The 17,617-nt window shown below is 38.1% G+C and overlaps 1 protein-coding gene across 1 annotated transcript; it reads left to right on the top strand.

Annotated features, from left to right (window-relative positions):
• Nucleotides 1-2,143: 2,143 nt before the first annotated feature.
• Nucleotides 2,144-16,408, top strand: LOC144042877 (myosin-7-like). The gene is made up of 38 exons (XM_077555916.1): nt 2,144-2,182; nt 2,252-2,463; nt 3,890-4,033; nt 4,140-4,296; nt 4,755-4,782; nt 5,049-5,154; nt 5,246-5,338; nt 5,425-5,488; nt 5,583-5,681; nt 5,770-5,873; nt 6,071-6,209; nt 6,298-6,416; nt 6,814-6,963; nt 7,074-7,244; nt 7,321-7,636; nt 7,735-7,802; nt 7,914-8,119; nt 8,222-8,345; nt 8,674-8,810; nt 8,898-9,153; nt 9,231-9,473; nt 9,548-9,724; nt 9,819-9,964; nt 10,083-10,173; nt 10,245-10,634; nt 10,726-10,852; nt 10,935-11,053; nt 11,155-11,351; nt 11,548-11,731; nt 12,161-12,326; nt 12,429-12,553; nt 12,636-12,944; nt 13,024-13,227; nt 13,375-13,671; nt 14,282-14,386; nt 14,613-14,708; nt 15,430-15,564; nt 16,286-16,408. The coding sequence occupies exons 2-38, from the start codon at nt 2,263-2,265 to the stop codon at nt 16,304-16,306; spliced, it is 5,814 nt and encodes a 1,937-aa protein (XP_077412042.1). The 5' UTR covers nt 2,144-2,182; nt 2,252-2,262; the 3' UTR covers nt 16,307-16,408.
• Nucleotides 16,409-17,617: the final 1,209 nt, after the last annotated feature.

Raw genomic sequence — 17,617 nt, 5'->3', positions numbered from 1 at the left:
CATTTTCAGCTCAGTGAAAATTAACCAAGACCACACATCTGGTCGTCAATGTTAGAGTAGAGGACAAAGACAACAGAGATTAAATATATGATTCAGGAAGTGCTCTAGTTTAACCTCTTGCTCAAGTGAGCGACATTTGAACCCGAGCACAAAAATGTCAAGAGGACTGGCATATACCTGTCAATCTCTGTGTATTTATGTGAAACAGGCGGTGTGTGTGGCCAACATGTGCTGCTGTTGATCCTTGATGCGGGCAAAGCCTCTGTGGCTGCTCTCCTCAATCAGTGCACGGTTTTAAGAAGGCATTTCACACCGTTATCTTTGTACTCAAAGACACAATGCCACATCAACAGGGCTGTTAGGGAGCAGCTTTTTAACTCATTCACTGCCATTGACGGCCATAGACGTCAAAAATTCATTTGAACAATTTATTAGTTTCACATTTTTTCCACTTTTGTTAACAGTATGAGTATGAAAACCTATAAAAAATGTTTACTGTACATTTAGAACATATATAAAATTTGTGATTAATTATGAGTTAACTAGTGAAGTCATGTGATTAATTAGAATTAAAAAATGTTATCGCCTGAAAAAAGAAGAAAAGATTATTAAAAATGAAGGGTGTCAGACAATTTAATTTTTTAATTGTAATTAATCGCATTACTTGAATAGTTAACTCACGATTAATCACACATTTTATATCTGTTCTAAATGTACAATAAAAAAAATCTAGGTTTTTATACTCTTGTTAACAAAAGTGAGGAAAAAAAAGTAACTAATAGAAATAGTTCAAATAAATTTTTGACGTCTATAGCCGTCATAGCAGTGAATGGGTTAATGGTAGGGGGCTACTCCGTTGTGACCTTGGCATTACATTGGAGTCTATCATACTGGCACAGCCCACTGTTATTTGTCATCATTACAGCCTTTCAGTGAATCTCAGGCATGTCTCCTGCTGAAGACTTTTTGTCTGTGTTGCCTCACACTTGTCGCCTGGATAATCTCACAAAGCAACGTTCTTTATTTAGACCTCCCTACTTACCATCTCATTCTGTTTGTGTTGCAGCAGTGGCCGTATGATAACTCACCACAATATGTTACAGACACCACTTAAGCCCCCTGAGTAACTGAGACCCCTTCATAACGTAAAACTTTTCGCAAAGCTACCTAGCTTCTTTCTGTAGCTAACATTGTTGTAGGTACAAAAGGATATATATATATACTATAATATATATATAATATACATTTTTTTCTCCACTTTTGTTAACAAGAGTATGAAAACCTAGAATTTTTTTCATTGTACATTTAGAACAAGTATAAAATTTGTGATTAATTGTGAGTTAACTACTGAAAAATTGTAATCGCCTGACGCCCCTAATTTTTTTTACGTCAGGCCATTAAAAATTTTCATTTTAATTAATCACATGACTTCACTAGTTAACTCATAATTAATCACACATTTTATATCTGTTCTAAATGTACAATAAAAAAATGTTTTCTAGGTTTTCATACTTTTGTTAACAAAAGTGGAAAAAATTTTATACTAATAGAAATAGTTCAAATGAATTTTTGACGTTTATAGCTGTCAATGGCAGTGAATGAGTTAAAAATTAAAAGTAAAAAAAATAAAATAATACAATGTAGTAGTGCTACATAGTCTTGAGGATGCTTGTCTTCTAACCAACATCCATTGTTCCCCAGCAGCAGTTGCATGTTGGGATGATGACAAAAGAATTCCTCCCTGTGTCTATTTACGGATCGAGTCGTGTTTCCCTGCCTGCTTAAGGATACCTATGATTAATCGCCACCCTGCAATGAGCTCCTAATATGGCCTCGTCAGGAGACCCCATCACTGATAAGACTCTGACCCGCTGATTTCTTTATTGCTCTCCGCCATTCAGTAACCCCCCCTCCTTCACTTACCCCCAATCTGACCAACCCAATTCAGTCACAATAGCATTCTTGGGCCTAACAGGCATCCTCCATATATGGCGGAGGGGCTTCCTTTATAAAGGGAACTGATTGTGAAAGCCACAATAGGTCACCATTCTATCACAAGGTAAGATGTGTGGATATTGACTTCACTATTGCACGTGTCATCATGTTCTCTATAAGATACTCTCTGTTATATTTCTCCACACAGGGCCATAGCACCTCAGTCTTATCTGTAGCGATTTCTAAGGTAAGGCTGAATCGTAACATTTCTTATAAACGCATACTGAACTGTATTTTGTTTTCTTTGTGTACTTAGCAAGCTTAACAATGGGCGACGCCGCCATGAGAGAGTTTGGGCCAGCGGCCTCCTACCTGAGGAAATCAGACAAGGAGCGTCTGGAGGCTCAGACTCGTGTATTTGACATGAAGAAAGAATGCTTTGTTCCTGACACTGATGAGGAGTTTGTGAAGGCTTCCATCACCAGCCGCGAGGGGGACAAAGTCACTGCTCAAACTGCAAAAGGGAAGGTCAGTCATCTGGCAGGGGGCTTCCTAACCACAAGTGTCACAAGTGTAGAAAGCAACCTATTTAGTGAGAAACTGAACACGAAAACACAAGGAGCCAAAACAATGTACAATTCCATGCTACACATACAGTGCATATTACTATTTACCTGTGTACAGTATGTATGCGTTAATATGTAAACACACATACAGGTACACACACATACTTAGTACTTACATGCAAATATATACTGAATTAATTGCTTATATGATGTCAGTTCTAAATGTACAATAAAAAAAAAAATTCCCCAAGTTTTTCAAACTGTTGTAACCTAAAAGAACATAACATAAAAGTTGACAAATATTACCTAATACTGTACAAGTAAGGTTGTAACTTAATTCATTGATACAGTAATTTATTATAATTTATAAAATCATTTGTTAAAAATATATACTATACAGTATTTAAAAGTAGCAACATTGAGTCAGATTTGTTTTGAGGTAATTTTTCTGCCACTATGTGGCATAACGTTTCATGTTTGACATTGGTGACATGAACAGTATGTTTTTCTGTTCAAATGAAGAACAAATTAATTGGAAAATGAAGGAACTTGTGGATTCCTGCGCATTTTGTTCATTGTAAATTACAAGTTGTCCCCAGTCTTACAAATATATATAAAAAATAATGCTTCTGTACAGCATTTTTAATGCCATTGAATTTTCATGAAATCTATTTAATGACTTATAATGCTTTTTAATGACCCACTGAAGCCCTGTATAGGCATACAAGTTTTTAACAACTGCAGTACCACTAATGGTTATTGGGTCTACTTCTATATATTCTTCACTTTAAATAAAAAGTTTGTTCAAAATTAATGAAATTGTAGTCCACTTGCTTACAATCAAGGAGTGGCTCACCTTAACCCCTTCAGACCCGCATTTTTTTTGCTGTTTTTTTTATTTTATTTATTTTTTACTGATTTTGACTCTTTTTCCCACCCAAGAACAACATGGAAAATGTTGTTTTGGGGTTATTTTATGTTTTTATTTGTTATAGTGGATGTCAGGATAGTATGGTTGTAACGTGTTGTAAACTTACCAAGCTTATATGTAACATTTTTACCATGAACATCATGCAATTCAATTTACGATTGGTTAACTAGGATCCAATCATGAACCAGAAGTGTTGACATCATCCAAATTATGCGTTTTTATTGGTTTAGACACGCAAATATATCATGTCCACTACAATCATCTATGGGTCCGAAGGTGTGACGTTGATGCATATGAATTATACACAATGAAAAAAAGAAGGGAAAAACACTACCAAATCAAGTTGCCAATCAATGTGTGCAAATTGTTGGTACGATATGAGCCAGTAGTAATGTACAACGATGGCCATTGTGCGATGGTGTTTTGCTTAAAAACATTGTATTCTCTTTGTCTTCAGACTGTGACTGTGAAGGATTGTGACGTGCACCCTCAGAACCCGCCAAAGTTTGATAAAATTGAAGACATGGCCATGTTCACCTTCCTCCACGAGCCCGCTGTGCTGTTTAACCTCAAAGAGCGTTATGCAGCATGGATGATCTATGTGAGTTAAGATCTTTCACAACTATGTGAATGATGTCGGCTTATAATTACTGGAAGTAGTGTCAGTTATGCCAGAGCATCTCCTTGCTTTTTTCTGTCTTTGCCAGACCTACTCGGGTCTGTTCTGTGTGACTATCAATCCCTACAAGTGGCTGCCAGTCTACAACAAAGAGGTGGTTGCTGCCTACAGGGGAAAGAAGAGGAGTGAAGCTCCTCCTCACATCTTCTCTATCTCTGACAACGCCTACCAGTACATGCTAACTGGTTATTATAGCTTTATAATCTGCATGCTCACACATTAACTCATTCACTGCCATTGACGGTTATAGACGTCAAAAATTCATTTGAACTATTTCTATTAATTTGACATTTTTTTCACTTTTGTTAACAAGAGTATGAAAACCTGGAAAATTTTGTATTGAACATTTAGAACAGATATAAATTTTTTGATTAATTGTGAGGTAACTAGTGAAGTCATGCGATTAATTACGATTACAAATTTTAATCGCCAGACGCCCCTGATTTTTAATAATATTTTATTTTATCTTCTAAATGTACAATAAAAATGTTTCTAGGTTTTCATACTCTTGTTAATAAAAGTGGGAAAAAAATGTTAAACTAATAGAAATATTTCAAATGAATTTATGGCAGTGAATGAGTTAATGGGTCAGATTTCTGGCGGTTATGTATTTTATTCTCAAGTCCCTCTTCTTCCTTTCCAGACAGAGAAAATCAGTCAATTCTCATCACGTGAGTCAGATTTTAGTCCCTTTTTTGGCAATGTTTTAGTAGTAGAATAATGCCCAAATGTAACCTAGTGCTGTGCATGTTAATGCCATCGTTACTAATATTATCATTTAATCAGCTGGAAGACATAATTCAAGCCAACACTGTCAATTAAAAGTCAGTGTCATTACACATTTATCTTCCTATATTTAGCACACTAATGTCACTCAGTGAAAAATTGAGCTGCTTTTCAAGTTTCTGTATCCAAGCAAATCAATTTGTTTCCATAGTGGAGAATCTGGTGCTGGGAAAACTGTCAACACCAAGAGAGTCATCCAGTATTTTGCCAGCATTGCAGCTGGCAGTGGAAAGAAAGACACAGGCTCTGAGAAAAAGGTGTTGAACCTGATTTCGATAAATGATACATTACAAGGTTTTCCCCCCTGTTGTTAAGTGCTGAGTTTGGTAAAATTGCTGTGCTTTACAGGGTACCTTGGAGGATCAAATCATTCAGGCTAACCCAGCTTTAGAGGCCTTTGGAAATGCCAAGACCATTAGAAATGACAATTCTTCCAGATTTGTAAGTTCCACACTGTTTATTTTATTTTATCATTATTTGCCATGTACGTATTGTAGGTAAAAATGTTTTTTTTTTTTTTAAACCAGGGCAAATTCATCCGAATTCACTTTGCTGCCAGTGGAAAGCTTGCATCGGCTGATATTGAGACATGTCGGTACCATTTCATATATCTAATTGATCACGGCAGCAGCCAGGCTTCAAAATTATTCATGTTCCCACCATTGTTTTTAAAATACGTCAATAGATCTGTTGGAGAAGTCGCGTGTCACCTTTCAGCTTAAAGCTGAAAGGGACTACCACATCTTCTACCAGATTCTCTCGCAGAAAAAACCCGAGCTGTTAGGTAAATAAAAACAGCTGACATTGAGATCTTTAAAGCTTGTTTCGTTGTGTATGATACAAAAAGTCACTTTTTTGTTCTACTCTTTTAGAGATGCTGCTCATCACCAACAACCCCTATGATTATGCGTTCATCTCCCAAGGAGAAACAACTGTTGCCTCCATCAATGATGCTGACGAGCTTATGGCCACTGATGTAATGATATTGAATATTCTGCTTGTTTCAAATGAGATATGCTTCAAAAGTCACACTAACAATTCATGGTAGTCGGGTCAATTGTGTAGTCATTTTGAAATCATTTTTAATGCTATTACAACAGTGTTACACTTTTTCTTTGTAGTGTACAAAAAATACTTTTATCATCAAAAATGTCGTCTGCACATTGATCTCAGGATGCATTTGATGTGCTGGGCTTCACCCAAGAGGAGAAGAATGGCATTTACAAACTGACGGGTGCCATCATGCACTATGGTAACATGAAGTTCAAGAACAAGCAGCGTGAGGAGCAGGCAGAGGCTGATGGCACTGAGGGTAAAATGGACTCTCTGGATGTCCAAAACTATCTATTAAGATAATAAATAAATACATATATTTTTTTGTCATACTCCTATTTTCTCAGATGCTGACAAAGTTGCTTACTTGATGGGCATGAACTCTGCTGACCTCATCAAAGGTCTATGTCATCCAAGAGTTAAAGTGGGAAATGAGTGGGTCACCAAAGGACAAAATGTTCAGCAGGTAAATGCCAAAACAGGGGTATGAAATATGAATGTTTTTTTTATTTTGCAACACATGATAATCCTTGTCGCACACGTACCATGTACCAGTGTGTCTATTTTATAGTCCAGTGATTACATGTGATACAAATTTTAATCGCCAGACGCCCCTGATTTTTAATAATCTTTTATTTTATTTTATTTTATCTTCTAAATGTACAATAAAAATGTTTCTAGGTTTTCATACTCTTAAAATAGTATAAAAATAAAATCAAGATGGGGGTAGCATTAGGAGAGCACTACAGTTTTCCCATTGCATTATTTGATGCAAAGCAGTACTATTAGTATAGTACAGTGTATATAGCCCACTAACTAACATCACACATCATAAGTGGGCGAATTTCTTGTTTCTTTTCTAGGTCTATTATGCGGTCGGTGCATTGGCTAAGTCAGTGTACGAGAAGATGTTCCTGTGGATGGTGATCCGTATAAACCATTCTCTGGACACCAAGCAACCTCGCCAGTACTTCATTGGTGTTCTAGATATTGCTGGATTTGAGATCTTTGATGTAAGATTTGTCAAGTATTACTTTATATGAGGATTATATTCATTTAGTTGTGTTTTATGCACGTAACGATTTGGGTGAGAAAATAAATGTTTATCCACTTTCCATTCCAGTTCAACACCTTTGAGCAGCTGTGTATCAACTTCACCAATGAAAAACTGCAACAGTTTTTCAACCATCACATGTTTGTGCTGGAGCAAGAAGAATACAAGAAGGAAGGCATTGAATGGACCTTCATAGATTTTGGTATGGACTTGCAGGCCTGTATTGACCTGATTGAAAAGGTGATTATAACAAACATTTTTTAAAAAGCTTGCCCAAAGATAGTTTTCATTACTTCTAATTTTTCTTCCTCCCTAGCCCATGGGCATCATGTCCATCCTTGAAGAGGAGTGCATGTTCCCCAAAGCCAGCGATGCAACCTTTAAAGCTAAGCTCTATGACAACCATCTAGGAAAATCCAGCAACTTCCAGAAGCCCAGAATCGTCAAAGGGAAACCAGAAGCCCATTTTGCCCTGATGCACTATGCCGGAACTGTTGATTACAATATCAACAACTGGCTGGTGAAAAACAAGGATCCTCTAAATGAGACTGTTGTTGGACTGTATCAGAAGTCTAATCTCAAATTATTGTCTTTACTCTTTGCAAATTATGCTGGATCAGACGCAACTGCAGGTAAGAATGAACTAAATGCACAGTGTGTTTATCCATTTTTCACTCCTTGTGTTGCTATAAATTAAGTATACTTAAATTTGACATTTGTTAACTAACAGATGGTGGAAAGGGAAAAGGAAGCAAGAAGAAAGGTTCATCCTTCCAGACTGTGTCAGCCTTGCATAGGGTCAGTACAGGCATGAGATCATGTCATGTGGAAGCTTGACACTTAGGTGTTAAAACAACAACACAGTTATCACCTAGATTTATTGTACATTGAGTATCACTACCTTCACAGGAGAATCTCAACAAGCTGATGACCAACCTGAGGTCTACTCACCCCCACTTTGTACGCTGCATCATCCCCAATGAGACCAAGACTCCTGGGGCCATGGAGAACCCTCTGGTGATGCACCAGCTGCGCTGCAATGGTGTGCTGGAAGGCATCAGAATCTGCAGGAAGGGCTTCCCCAATAGGATTCTCTATGGGGATTTCAAACAGAGGTAGCACATCGAAATAACTTTTTTTCCCCCCACAACAACAAAGCAATTGTAAATTCATTGTTTTATTTAGTTTTTTTAAATATTTGATCCATTCATTTTCAGATATCGCATCCTGAATCCTGCTGCTATCCCTGAGGGTCAGTTCATCGACAGTAAGAAGGGTGCCGAAAAACTTCTTGGGTCTTTGGATATTGACCACAATCAATACAAGTTTGGACACACAAAGGCAAGTTATAAAGGGACTTATCTAAAGTAAAAGTGTTATATAGTTTTTGAATTATCAATTTTTTTCCAAATAGAAGTGAAGTCCTTAATGTAATATTTATAACAACATAGAATGTGGTTATATGACCTTCATTTGATTATAACTTCATAAAAATGAACATTATTCAGATTATTACTTAACTTTAGTAATAATAAGGGTGAGTTAATAGAGCACTATAACACCAAGCATATATTTCTGAACATTCAAATAAATTCCTTGAGAAGCATCATTTGGTTTACAAGCGAACCCAAAAAGCTAGTAGATAAGATTGATGTACATTTTCCAAAAGGTGTTCTTCAAGGCTGGTCTCCTTGGGCAACTCGAGGAGATGAGGGATGATCGTTTGTCTCTCATAATTACCGGAATCCAATCTAGATCGAGAGGCCTGCTGGCAAGAGTGGAATATCAGAAGATTGTTGAGAGGAGGTTAGAGAATAAACGTTGGCTGTAATTGTGTTAATATTTGTGCATACTTTTGAACAAACAGTTAAAACAATTGATGATCTTTGACAGGGATGCATTATTGGTAATCCAGTGGAACATTCGTGCCTTTATGGGGGTTAAGAATTGGCCTTGGATGAAGCTGTTCTTCAAGATCAAACCTCTTTTGAGATCTGCTGAAGCAGAAAAAGAAATGGCCAACATGAAGGAAGAATTCCTGAAGTTGAAAGAAGCGTATGCAAAGTCCGAATCTCGCAGGAAGGAACTGGAGGAAAAAATGGTGTCTCTTCTCCAGGAAAAAAATGACCTGCAGCTCCAAGTTCAGGCTGTAAGTTTATTCATTATTCCCTTTTTAAAAACTGACATTCATAAGCATGTATTATTAACATTGTGTTTACTATTTAGGAGCAAGATAATCTTGCTGATGCTGATGAAAGATGTGAGGGATTGATCAAACACAAAATCCAGATGGAAGCAAAAGCCAAAGAGTTATCAGAAAGACTGGAGGATGAGGAGGAGATGAATGCTGAATTAACAGCAAAGAAGAGGAAGTTAGAGGATGAGTGTTCTGAGCTGAAGAAGGACATTGATGACTTGGAGTTAACGCTGGCTAAAGTGGAGAAAGAAAAGCATGCCACTGAGAACAAGGTAAGACAACTGCTTAACAAGAACGTTCACAAATTTTGTGATACCAAATTATGAATTGTCACATTGACTTTCAGGTAAAGAATCTGGTCGAAGAAATGGCAGCTTTGGATGAAATCATCGCCAAGCTGACAAAGGAGAAGAAAGCCTTACAAGAAGCTCATCAGCAAACGCTGGATGACCTTCAGAGTGAAGAAGACAAAGTCAACACTCTGACCAAAGCCAAGTCAAAACTAGAGCAGCAAGTGGATGATGTATGTGTTTTAGTATTATTTACTTGAAAAGTATGTTATGTTACTTCTCTAGGCACCTTGGAGCTAAAAGTTTTGAATGGATTTTTTTCAATAGCTTGAAGGGTCCCTTGAACAAGAGAAGAAGATTCGAATGGATCTTGAGAGAGCGAAGAGAAAGCTAGAGGGAGACTTAAAGTTGACCCAGGAGAGCTTAATGGATCTGGAGAATGATAAGCAACAACTGGAAGAGCACCTGAAAAAGTAAATACCATAACAAGTATTCTTTCAAGATAGACAATATAGCCAAGGAAATAAACAAGCAAAAGGTAAAGAAAATAATTCCTATAATGATAAATATTCCCATAACATTTCATTGCAGGAAGGACTTTGAAGTCAACCAGCTGACTAATAGAATAGAGGATGAGCAGGCAATTGCCATTCAGCTTCAAAAGAAATTGAAAGAGCTCCAGGTAACAAATGATTCATGTAACGGTGTGGACATTTTCTTCTAAACAGTGATTAACCAGTAGTGTCTGATCAGGCCCGCATCGAGGAGCTGGAGGAAGAGCTTGAGGCAGAGCGAGCTGCTCGAGCAAAAGTGGAGAAGCAGAGAGCAGAACTGGCAAGGGAGCTGGAAGAGATCAGTGAAAGGCTAGAGGAGGCTGGTGGAGCAACATCTGCCCAGATTGAGATGAACAAGAAGAGGGAGGCCGAGTTCCAGAAACTACGAAGAGACCTGGAAGAGGCCACTCTGCTTCATGAAGCCACTGCAGCCACACTGAGAAAGAAACAAGCTGACAGTGTTGCTGACCTGGGAGAGCAGATTGACAATCTGCAGAGAGTCAAGCAGAAACTGGAGAAGGAGAAGAGCGAGCTCAGGCTGGAACTGGATGATGTCATCTCCAATATGGAACATATTGTCAAAACAAAAGTTAGCTAAACATTTGTCTTTAGTTTGAAGTCGATGCACTTTAAGCTGATACAAATGTATTTTGGTATTGATATCAATATTACGATTGCAGACAACTCTTGAGAAGACATGCAGGACTGTAGAAGATCAGATGAATGAATACAAAACCAGGTTTGAAGAAGCCCAACGTAGCATCAATGACTTCAACATGCAGAAAGCAAAGCTTCAAACTGAAAATGGTATATAATGTGTTGCCTAAATGTGAGGTCGTTCACCAGCACTATGTTCCGGACATTAATAAAAATGTGGCCAAAATGCTAGGTGAGCTCTCAAGACAACTTGAGGAGAAGGAGTCTCTGGTGTCTCAACTCACCAGAGGAAAAATGTCCTACACTCAACAAATTGAAGACCTGAAACGACAACTGGAGGAGGAGACCAAAGTAAGATGACGTCTGCTGTGAGGCAGGTGCCTCAACATTTGCAGTTTAGTCGTAAAGTATTTGTTTTCATATTTAGTACGTATATAAAATTTTCCTGACAGGCCAAGAATGCCTTAGCCCATGCTGTGCAGTCCTCTCGCCATGACTGTGACCTGCTCAGAGAGCAGTATGAGGAGGAGCAGGAAGCCAAGGCTGAACTGCAGCGCGGCATGTCCAAGGCCAACTCTGAGGTGGCTCAGTGGAGGACTAAGTATGAAACTGATGCCATCCAGAGGACTGAAGAACTGGAAGAGGCTAAGTAAGGGTTTGATAGTCCTCCATGACTAAAATGTAACTCATTATTTCACCGTGACTCTACTGTCTGGCAGATCAGCTTTTTGTCTAGAGACGAACAAAAACTTTGTTGGATAAATGAGCAGCCATTCATTGAATAGTTTTGATTGTGGAAACGTAACTATGGAAGTGTTAAAAGGTTAAAATGATGGTTTCTAAAGGAAGAAGCTGGCTCAGCGTCTTCAGGATGCCGAGGAGGCTGTGGAAGCAGTGAATGCAAAATGTTCCTCTCTAGAGAAGACTAAACACAGACTGCAGAATGAGATTGAAGACCTCATGGTGGATGTGGAGAGGTCAAATGCTGCTGCTGCTGCTCTGGACAAGAAACAAAGAAACTTTGACAAGGTGAAGTGTTCCTATGCATGCAACATTTGTGCTTGTAGGCCACAACATTTAACCAACCATTGTGTACATGGTAGCTTGATGGATTAAGATAGAGATTCTCCCCACAATGATTGTTATGATTTGATGAGGGACAAATGTGAGTTATTTAACCATAAAGTACTTTGACAGTCAATTAAAATGTGAAAATATAGTTGAGGTCTGGATAGTTTGACCTTTTCACAGTCTTAAAACCTTGGAAACAGTATTTTGAAAATCATCACAAATACACCATTTTAAAAATACTACAGTAGAATGGCTGTGAAACAAGAAACCAGTAAACTCAAGGGTCAGTCAAAATAAACTGTACGCCAAGCATCAATACAAGTTACGGGTCAGATACATATAGATACAGCTCTACTGTACTCATTGTGGCATTTTTTCCCCTGGTAGGTCTTGTCTGAGTGGAAACAGAAGTATGAGGAGTCTCAGTGTGAGCTGGAGGGCTCCCAGAAGGAAGCCAGAGCTTTGAGCACTGAGCTGTTTAAGTTGAAGAATTCTTATGAAGAGTGTCTGGATCAGCTGGAGACCATGAAAAGAGAAAACAAGAACTTACAGGGTATGCGCTACTGCTGATGTGTACATCCCATTTTATTAAAACACTTAAAGTGATAGTGTACACAGTACATCTTTATCTCTAATGGTGCTTGATGTTCTACAGAGGAGATTTCTGATCTCACTGAGCAACTTGGTGAGAGTGGAAAGAATATTCATGAGCTGGAGAAATTAAGAAAGCAATTGGACCAGGAGAAGAGTGAGATCCAATCTGCTCTAGAGGAAGCAGAGGTTAGGAGATTTTAGCATGAATAGCACACGACCGTATTAATCTCAATGGTAAATTATTTCAGTGAATCCTTGTGTCTGACAGGCTTCCTTGGAGCATGAGGAGGGAAAGATCCTAAGAGCGCAGCTTGAGTTCAACCAGATCAAAGCTGACATTGAACGGAAACTAGCTGAGAAAGACGAGGAGATGGAGCAGTGCAAGAGGAACATGCAGAGGACTATCGAAACTCTGCAGAGTTCTCTAGAAGCTGAGTGTCGAAGCAGAAATGAGGCCCTCCGTTTGAAGAAGAAAATGGAGGGTGACCTCAATGAAATGGAAATTCAGCTAAGTCAAGCCAACAGGCAGGCATCTGAGGCTCAGAAGCAACTCAAATCTGTTCATGCACATCTGAAGGTAATCTAGGAGCAACGCATTTTCGCAAGATATTCGACTGATTACTAATGTCATGTTGATTGATGTCATCCCATTGAAGGATTGCCAAATTCAGCTGGATGAGTCTGTCCGTACTAATGATGATCTCAAAGAGAACATTGCCATTGTGGAGAGACGTAACAACCTCATTCAGGCTGAGCTGGAGGAACTGAGGGCTGCTCTCGAGCAAACTGAAAGAAGTCGCAAACTTGCTGAGCAAGAGTTGCTGGATGTTAGCGAGAGGGTGCAGCTGCTGCACTCACAGGTAAAAATTCCGTCATGGAAATTGTAAAATGCTTGGTGAGCGTCATTATCATACATCATAATCACAAAGATGGCTCTCTGCTGCAGTATTTACTTATGAAATACTTTACTTACTTTTACTTTATGAAATCTTTCAAACAATACACAGAACACCGGTCTGATTAACCAGAAGAAGAAACTTGAAGCTGACGCATCCCAACTTCAGAATGAAGTAGAAGAAGCCGTTCAGGAATGCAGGAACGCTGAGGAGAAGGCCAAGAAGGCCATCACAGATGCTGCCATGATGGCAGAAGAGCTGAAGAAAGAGCAGGACACCAGTGCTCACCTGGAGCGGATGAAGAAGAACATGGAACAAACCATCAAAGACCTGCAGCACCGTCTGGATGAAGCTGAACAAATTGCAATGAAGGGAGGGAAGAAGCAGATCCAGAAGCTTGAGGCCCGGGTAAATCTTACAAAAACTCATGCAACTAGAAATGCTGACTTAATGGTAGCATCCCTGATGATAATCCTGATTGTGGCCGCGATGGCGCAGGAGTTCGTCTCTCAACTGCAATGTTTCAGAATTTATTATGTTCTCCCCTTCAGCCCTCTAAATGTATCATTTACCAAGATACAGATTCTTATCAATGAATCACAGTTTGAAGGAGACAATTTACTTTTATGAGAATAAACAATTACAATTGAAACTAACAGTCCTAGCATAGTGTATCAAGAGCAAAACTGGCCTCTGGTTTCCATTTAACTATTATAGGCTTCTAGAGGTTGTTGGATATCTCCATCGGATGAAAGGAGTAACGTATTTGACTTAAATAATCCTATATGCCCATCGCAAAAGAACCAAATCTACTATAAAAGCTTTGTTTCCTTGGGAAATGTGTTTGACACTATCATTAACAGCAATACTGAGTTAATATGTGTTGGATTAATGATACTTTGTAGTCTTATCTGATCACTAGAGTTCAGGACAAGCAGTCACAAAGAGCCCGTTCATCTAATTTACCAAGTTACCTGTTAATATCCTAAAAATGTGTTTTCCTTTGTTTTGCTTTCAGGTGAAGGAGCTTGAAAATGAGGTGGAGTCCGAGCAAAAGAAGAGCGGCGAAGCAATAAAGGGAATCCGCAAGTATGAGCGACGCCTCAAGGAACTCACCTATCAGGTGGGATTTCTCTTTTAAGGTAGCAAAAATATTATCAATACAAATAGCATTCATGCTTCTTTACACACTGTCCTTTTCTTAAATAATAAATATTAAAAATATATTCCATCATTGAGGTATGCCCTACAGAGATTTCAATGTTTCTTATTATATGTAGATAACATTAATGAGTTGAGAGAGTACTTCCACTGAACTTGTGTGTCTTACCTAGTCCTTATAATTACAGACTGAGGAAGATCGAAAGAATGTTGTGCGTCTCCAGGATCTGGTTGACAAACTGCAACTGAAAGTCAAAGCATACAAGAGAGCTGCTGAGGAGGCTGTAAGTAGTTTTTAGAGTGTGGTTCAGTAAGCTTGCCTTCATTCACACTTATGGCATACTTTCTATAGGCCTACTCTTCACTAACCAGAACATTTAATATTTAGATCGACTAAAAAATAGCTATAGTAGAATAATGCAGCTAATACTATAAACAAAAAAAAAAATATATAGAGATATTTTTCCAGCATATTGTTGTGGGTCCTGGTCACCAAAATAATAAATTACTTACATACTACATATGTTTTTTATGACTCTCATTACATTACACATTAACTCACAAAAAGTAAGATATTGTGCTCCCGAATGAAATTTCAGCATTAAACTAAAATGGACTATAATCTTTATAAGTGAATTTATTTTGACCTTCTCTAACAAGGAGCTGGATGGTAAAAATCATAAGGTGTTTGAGCTATAAAAAAATTGGGGAAAAAATGGTGCATAGAAAAATCTTATGTTTCGTGGATCCCATTTACATTGTTATTTATTTTGTGCCCTCCCCAGTCGCTAATCTGCCTTTGTGTAGGTATGCGTATGTACAGGTAGCTGTAACAAGCTAGCGTCACAGGTGCAAACAAATACATCCTTACCTTCACTTCAATTTACCATGTGTATTTTGTTTTGATGTATTCAACTACAAAACCGCAAGTAAACTGTCTAAATTCATTTATCATATATTGTATATAATTTGTGTTGTATGTTTTTTTTGTATGGATTCCCGTAGGAGGAACAGGCCAATACTCATCTGAGCAAGTTCCGTAAATTGCAGCACGAGCTCGATGAAGCTGAAGAGAGAGCTGACATTGCTGAATCTCAGGTCAACAAGCTGCGCGCTAAAAGCCGCGATGTTGGCGCCAAGGTAAATAAATGATGCTTCCACATTGGTAAATACATTTGACAAGTAATGGACATTGCAATTGATTCACTCCTCAGTGTTCTTTGATGTAATGTAAAACAAATGAAGAGTGCAATTATTAATTTAAACATCTCAAACAAAACTATAAGCATGTTTTTTTTAATTTAATGGTAAATGGTATCACGCAAGTCCTAGAATGCAAAAAAAAGAAAAGAAGTTCATCCCAAAAGAGAGTGCAAGGAATATTTGGCGTAAGGATTTGGAACCACATTTCAATACCTCAAAATACTACTTTCTCGGTGGGCAGCACTGTGGCCAATGGTTAACATATCTGCCTCACAGTTCTTAGGTTTGGGTTTGTGATCTTGTCCTTGGCATTCCTGTGTGGAGTTTGCATGTTTTCCGCTGCTTGATTGTACATTGGCTTTCTATCTGTATTCCAAAAACCTGAATGTTAGGTTAACTGAAGACTCTAAATTGTTTAGAGCTGTGAATCGTGTGTGTGAATGGTTGTTCATGCCCTGCGATTGATTGGCAAGCAGTCCGGTCCTCACACTCAAAGTCAGATGGGATAGGCTCGAAAATGGAAGGACAACAGAACACATTTTACCCAAACTTCTTCAAAATCTTTTTCCAGGAGTTGTAAAACATACTTTATTATTTAGTGTTATTCGTTTAGTCATGTGTCACTAAATTATCTCACTTTGTGTATTCTTTATTACAGAAAGGACTAGATGAGGAATGAAACCCACAGACAGCCAAGCAAGAACTTTGGGCTCATCTGTAGTTTACTGTCTCCAAAGTATCTGTAGAATAAAGCAAATGTGCAATAAAATATATGCTCATTGTTGTTGTGTTTTTTCCCAAGCAAATCCAATATAATTTGTACTTGTGGCGTGAAATATAAGTCAAATGTTCAGAAAGACGTTTTCATTCAATAGCATGAGGAAGCTACCACTGTGAACTTCATACTGACTTTGGACCGTTATCGAGACTGATGACTGTATTATTTTTGTGGCTCTGTTATTTATCTGCAAGGGTAAATAGAAGATTGATATCAATGTATTATATTTATAGAGTTTTTAATACAATAATATTGCTACCTTTAAGAACTGCATCTTAAAAGGCATTGTTGGATTTCACTACGGTATTTGCAGAAAACAGCAGTGTCAAAGTAATTTCCATGGCTGGACCAGAAAAAGCACGCATTACATACATCGACACTGCCGACACACAAGCACATACAGTACGGTAAATTAAATATCATCATATTCATGTTACGGCAACATGTTAAATTGTTTTTTCATTATGAAGCCAAGCTTTATTTTTACATGTGCCTTCCAGCAATAGGATGTTGCTTTCATTTTATAAACAAACCACCAACAGGACTAGTCATCACTCAATGTCAACCGCAGGGCACTTATAAACAACCATTCCCACTCAAATTCACGCCCATGGGTAATTTAGTCTTCAGTTAACCTAGGAACCATGTTTTGGAGAAGAAAACCCATGCAATAACTTTCTGCGGGGGTGGGGGTGTTTGCATATGGTGAAATCAGTACTATAAAGTACAACAATCAAGTAAACATGATGAACACACTCGTAAATAAGATATTACTGTACTTTTACTCTACCGTGAGAAATGGTGGAGTGGTCCCTCCTTGGCAGAAATCAGAATAAAGCAGAAGATCAGATTTGTCCCACACTGCCTGTTATTCCAATCCGCATATAAAGTACAGAAGATGGAAATATTCTTTCTTAATTCTAAAGAAAACATGGACAACAAAATCATAGTGTTTCCCTTCCTGCTTAGATTTGGACTATTGTTACCTTTAAGCTTCTTCTACAAATGACTTTAGCATGGGGGAGTCTCGAAAATTCAAAAACTTGAAGGTGTGATATCACCGGCGAAGATGGACAAGACAGTTGAGAATGATGCCAACAATGTGAAAACAAATTCAGTGTTTCGCTACATAATTGCACACGAATTTCGGTCATTCAACAAGTTATGTCTATCTAATAATCAGATTTTGACCTTAAATGAGCTAGTGCTTTT

The sequence above is a fragment of the Vanacampus margaritifer genome, chromosome 2 (genome assembly GCF_051991255.1).
Source record: "Vanacampus margaritifer isolate UIUO_Vmar chromosome 2, RoL_Vmar_1.0, whole genome shotgun sequence".
NCBI lineage: Eukaryota > Metazoa > Chordata > Actinopteri > Syngnathiformes > Syngnathidae > Vanacampus > Vanacampus margaritifer.
Note: the sequence above shows the minus strand (reverse complement) of the source record. Positions and strands in the feature narration are given on the sequence as shown.

What these genes read in the sequence shown, in the direction of transcription:
- LOC144042877 (XM_077555916.1), top strand. Translation starts at nt 2,263, where the DNA reads ATGGGCGACGCCGCCATGAGAGAGTTTGGGCCAGCGGCCTCCTACCTG. An exon ending in ACGAGCTTATGGCCACTGAT is followed by an intron (nt 5,874 to 6,070) that starts GTAATGATATTG and finishes CATTGATCTCAG; the next exon opens with GATGCATTTGATGTGCTGGG. An exon ending in AGAAAACAAGAACTTACAGG is followed by an intron (nt 12,327 to 12,428) that starts GTATGCGCTACT and finishes GATGTTCTACAG; the next exon opens with AGGAGATTTCTGATCTCACT.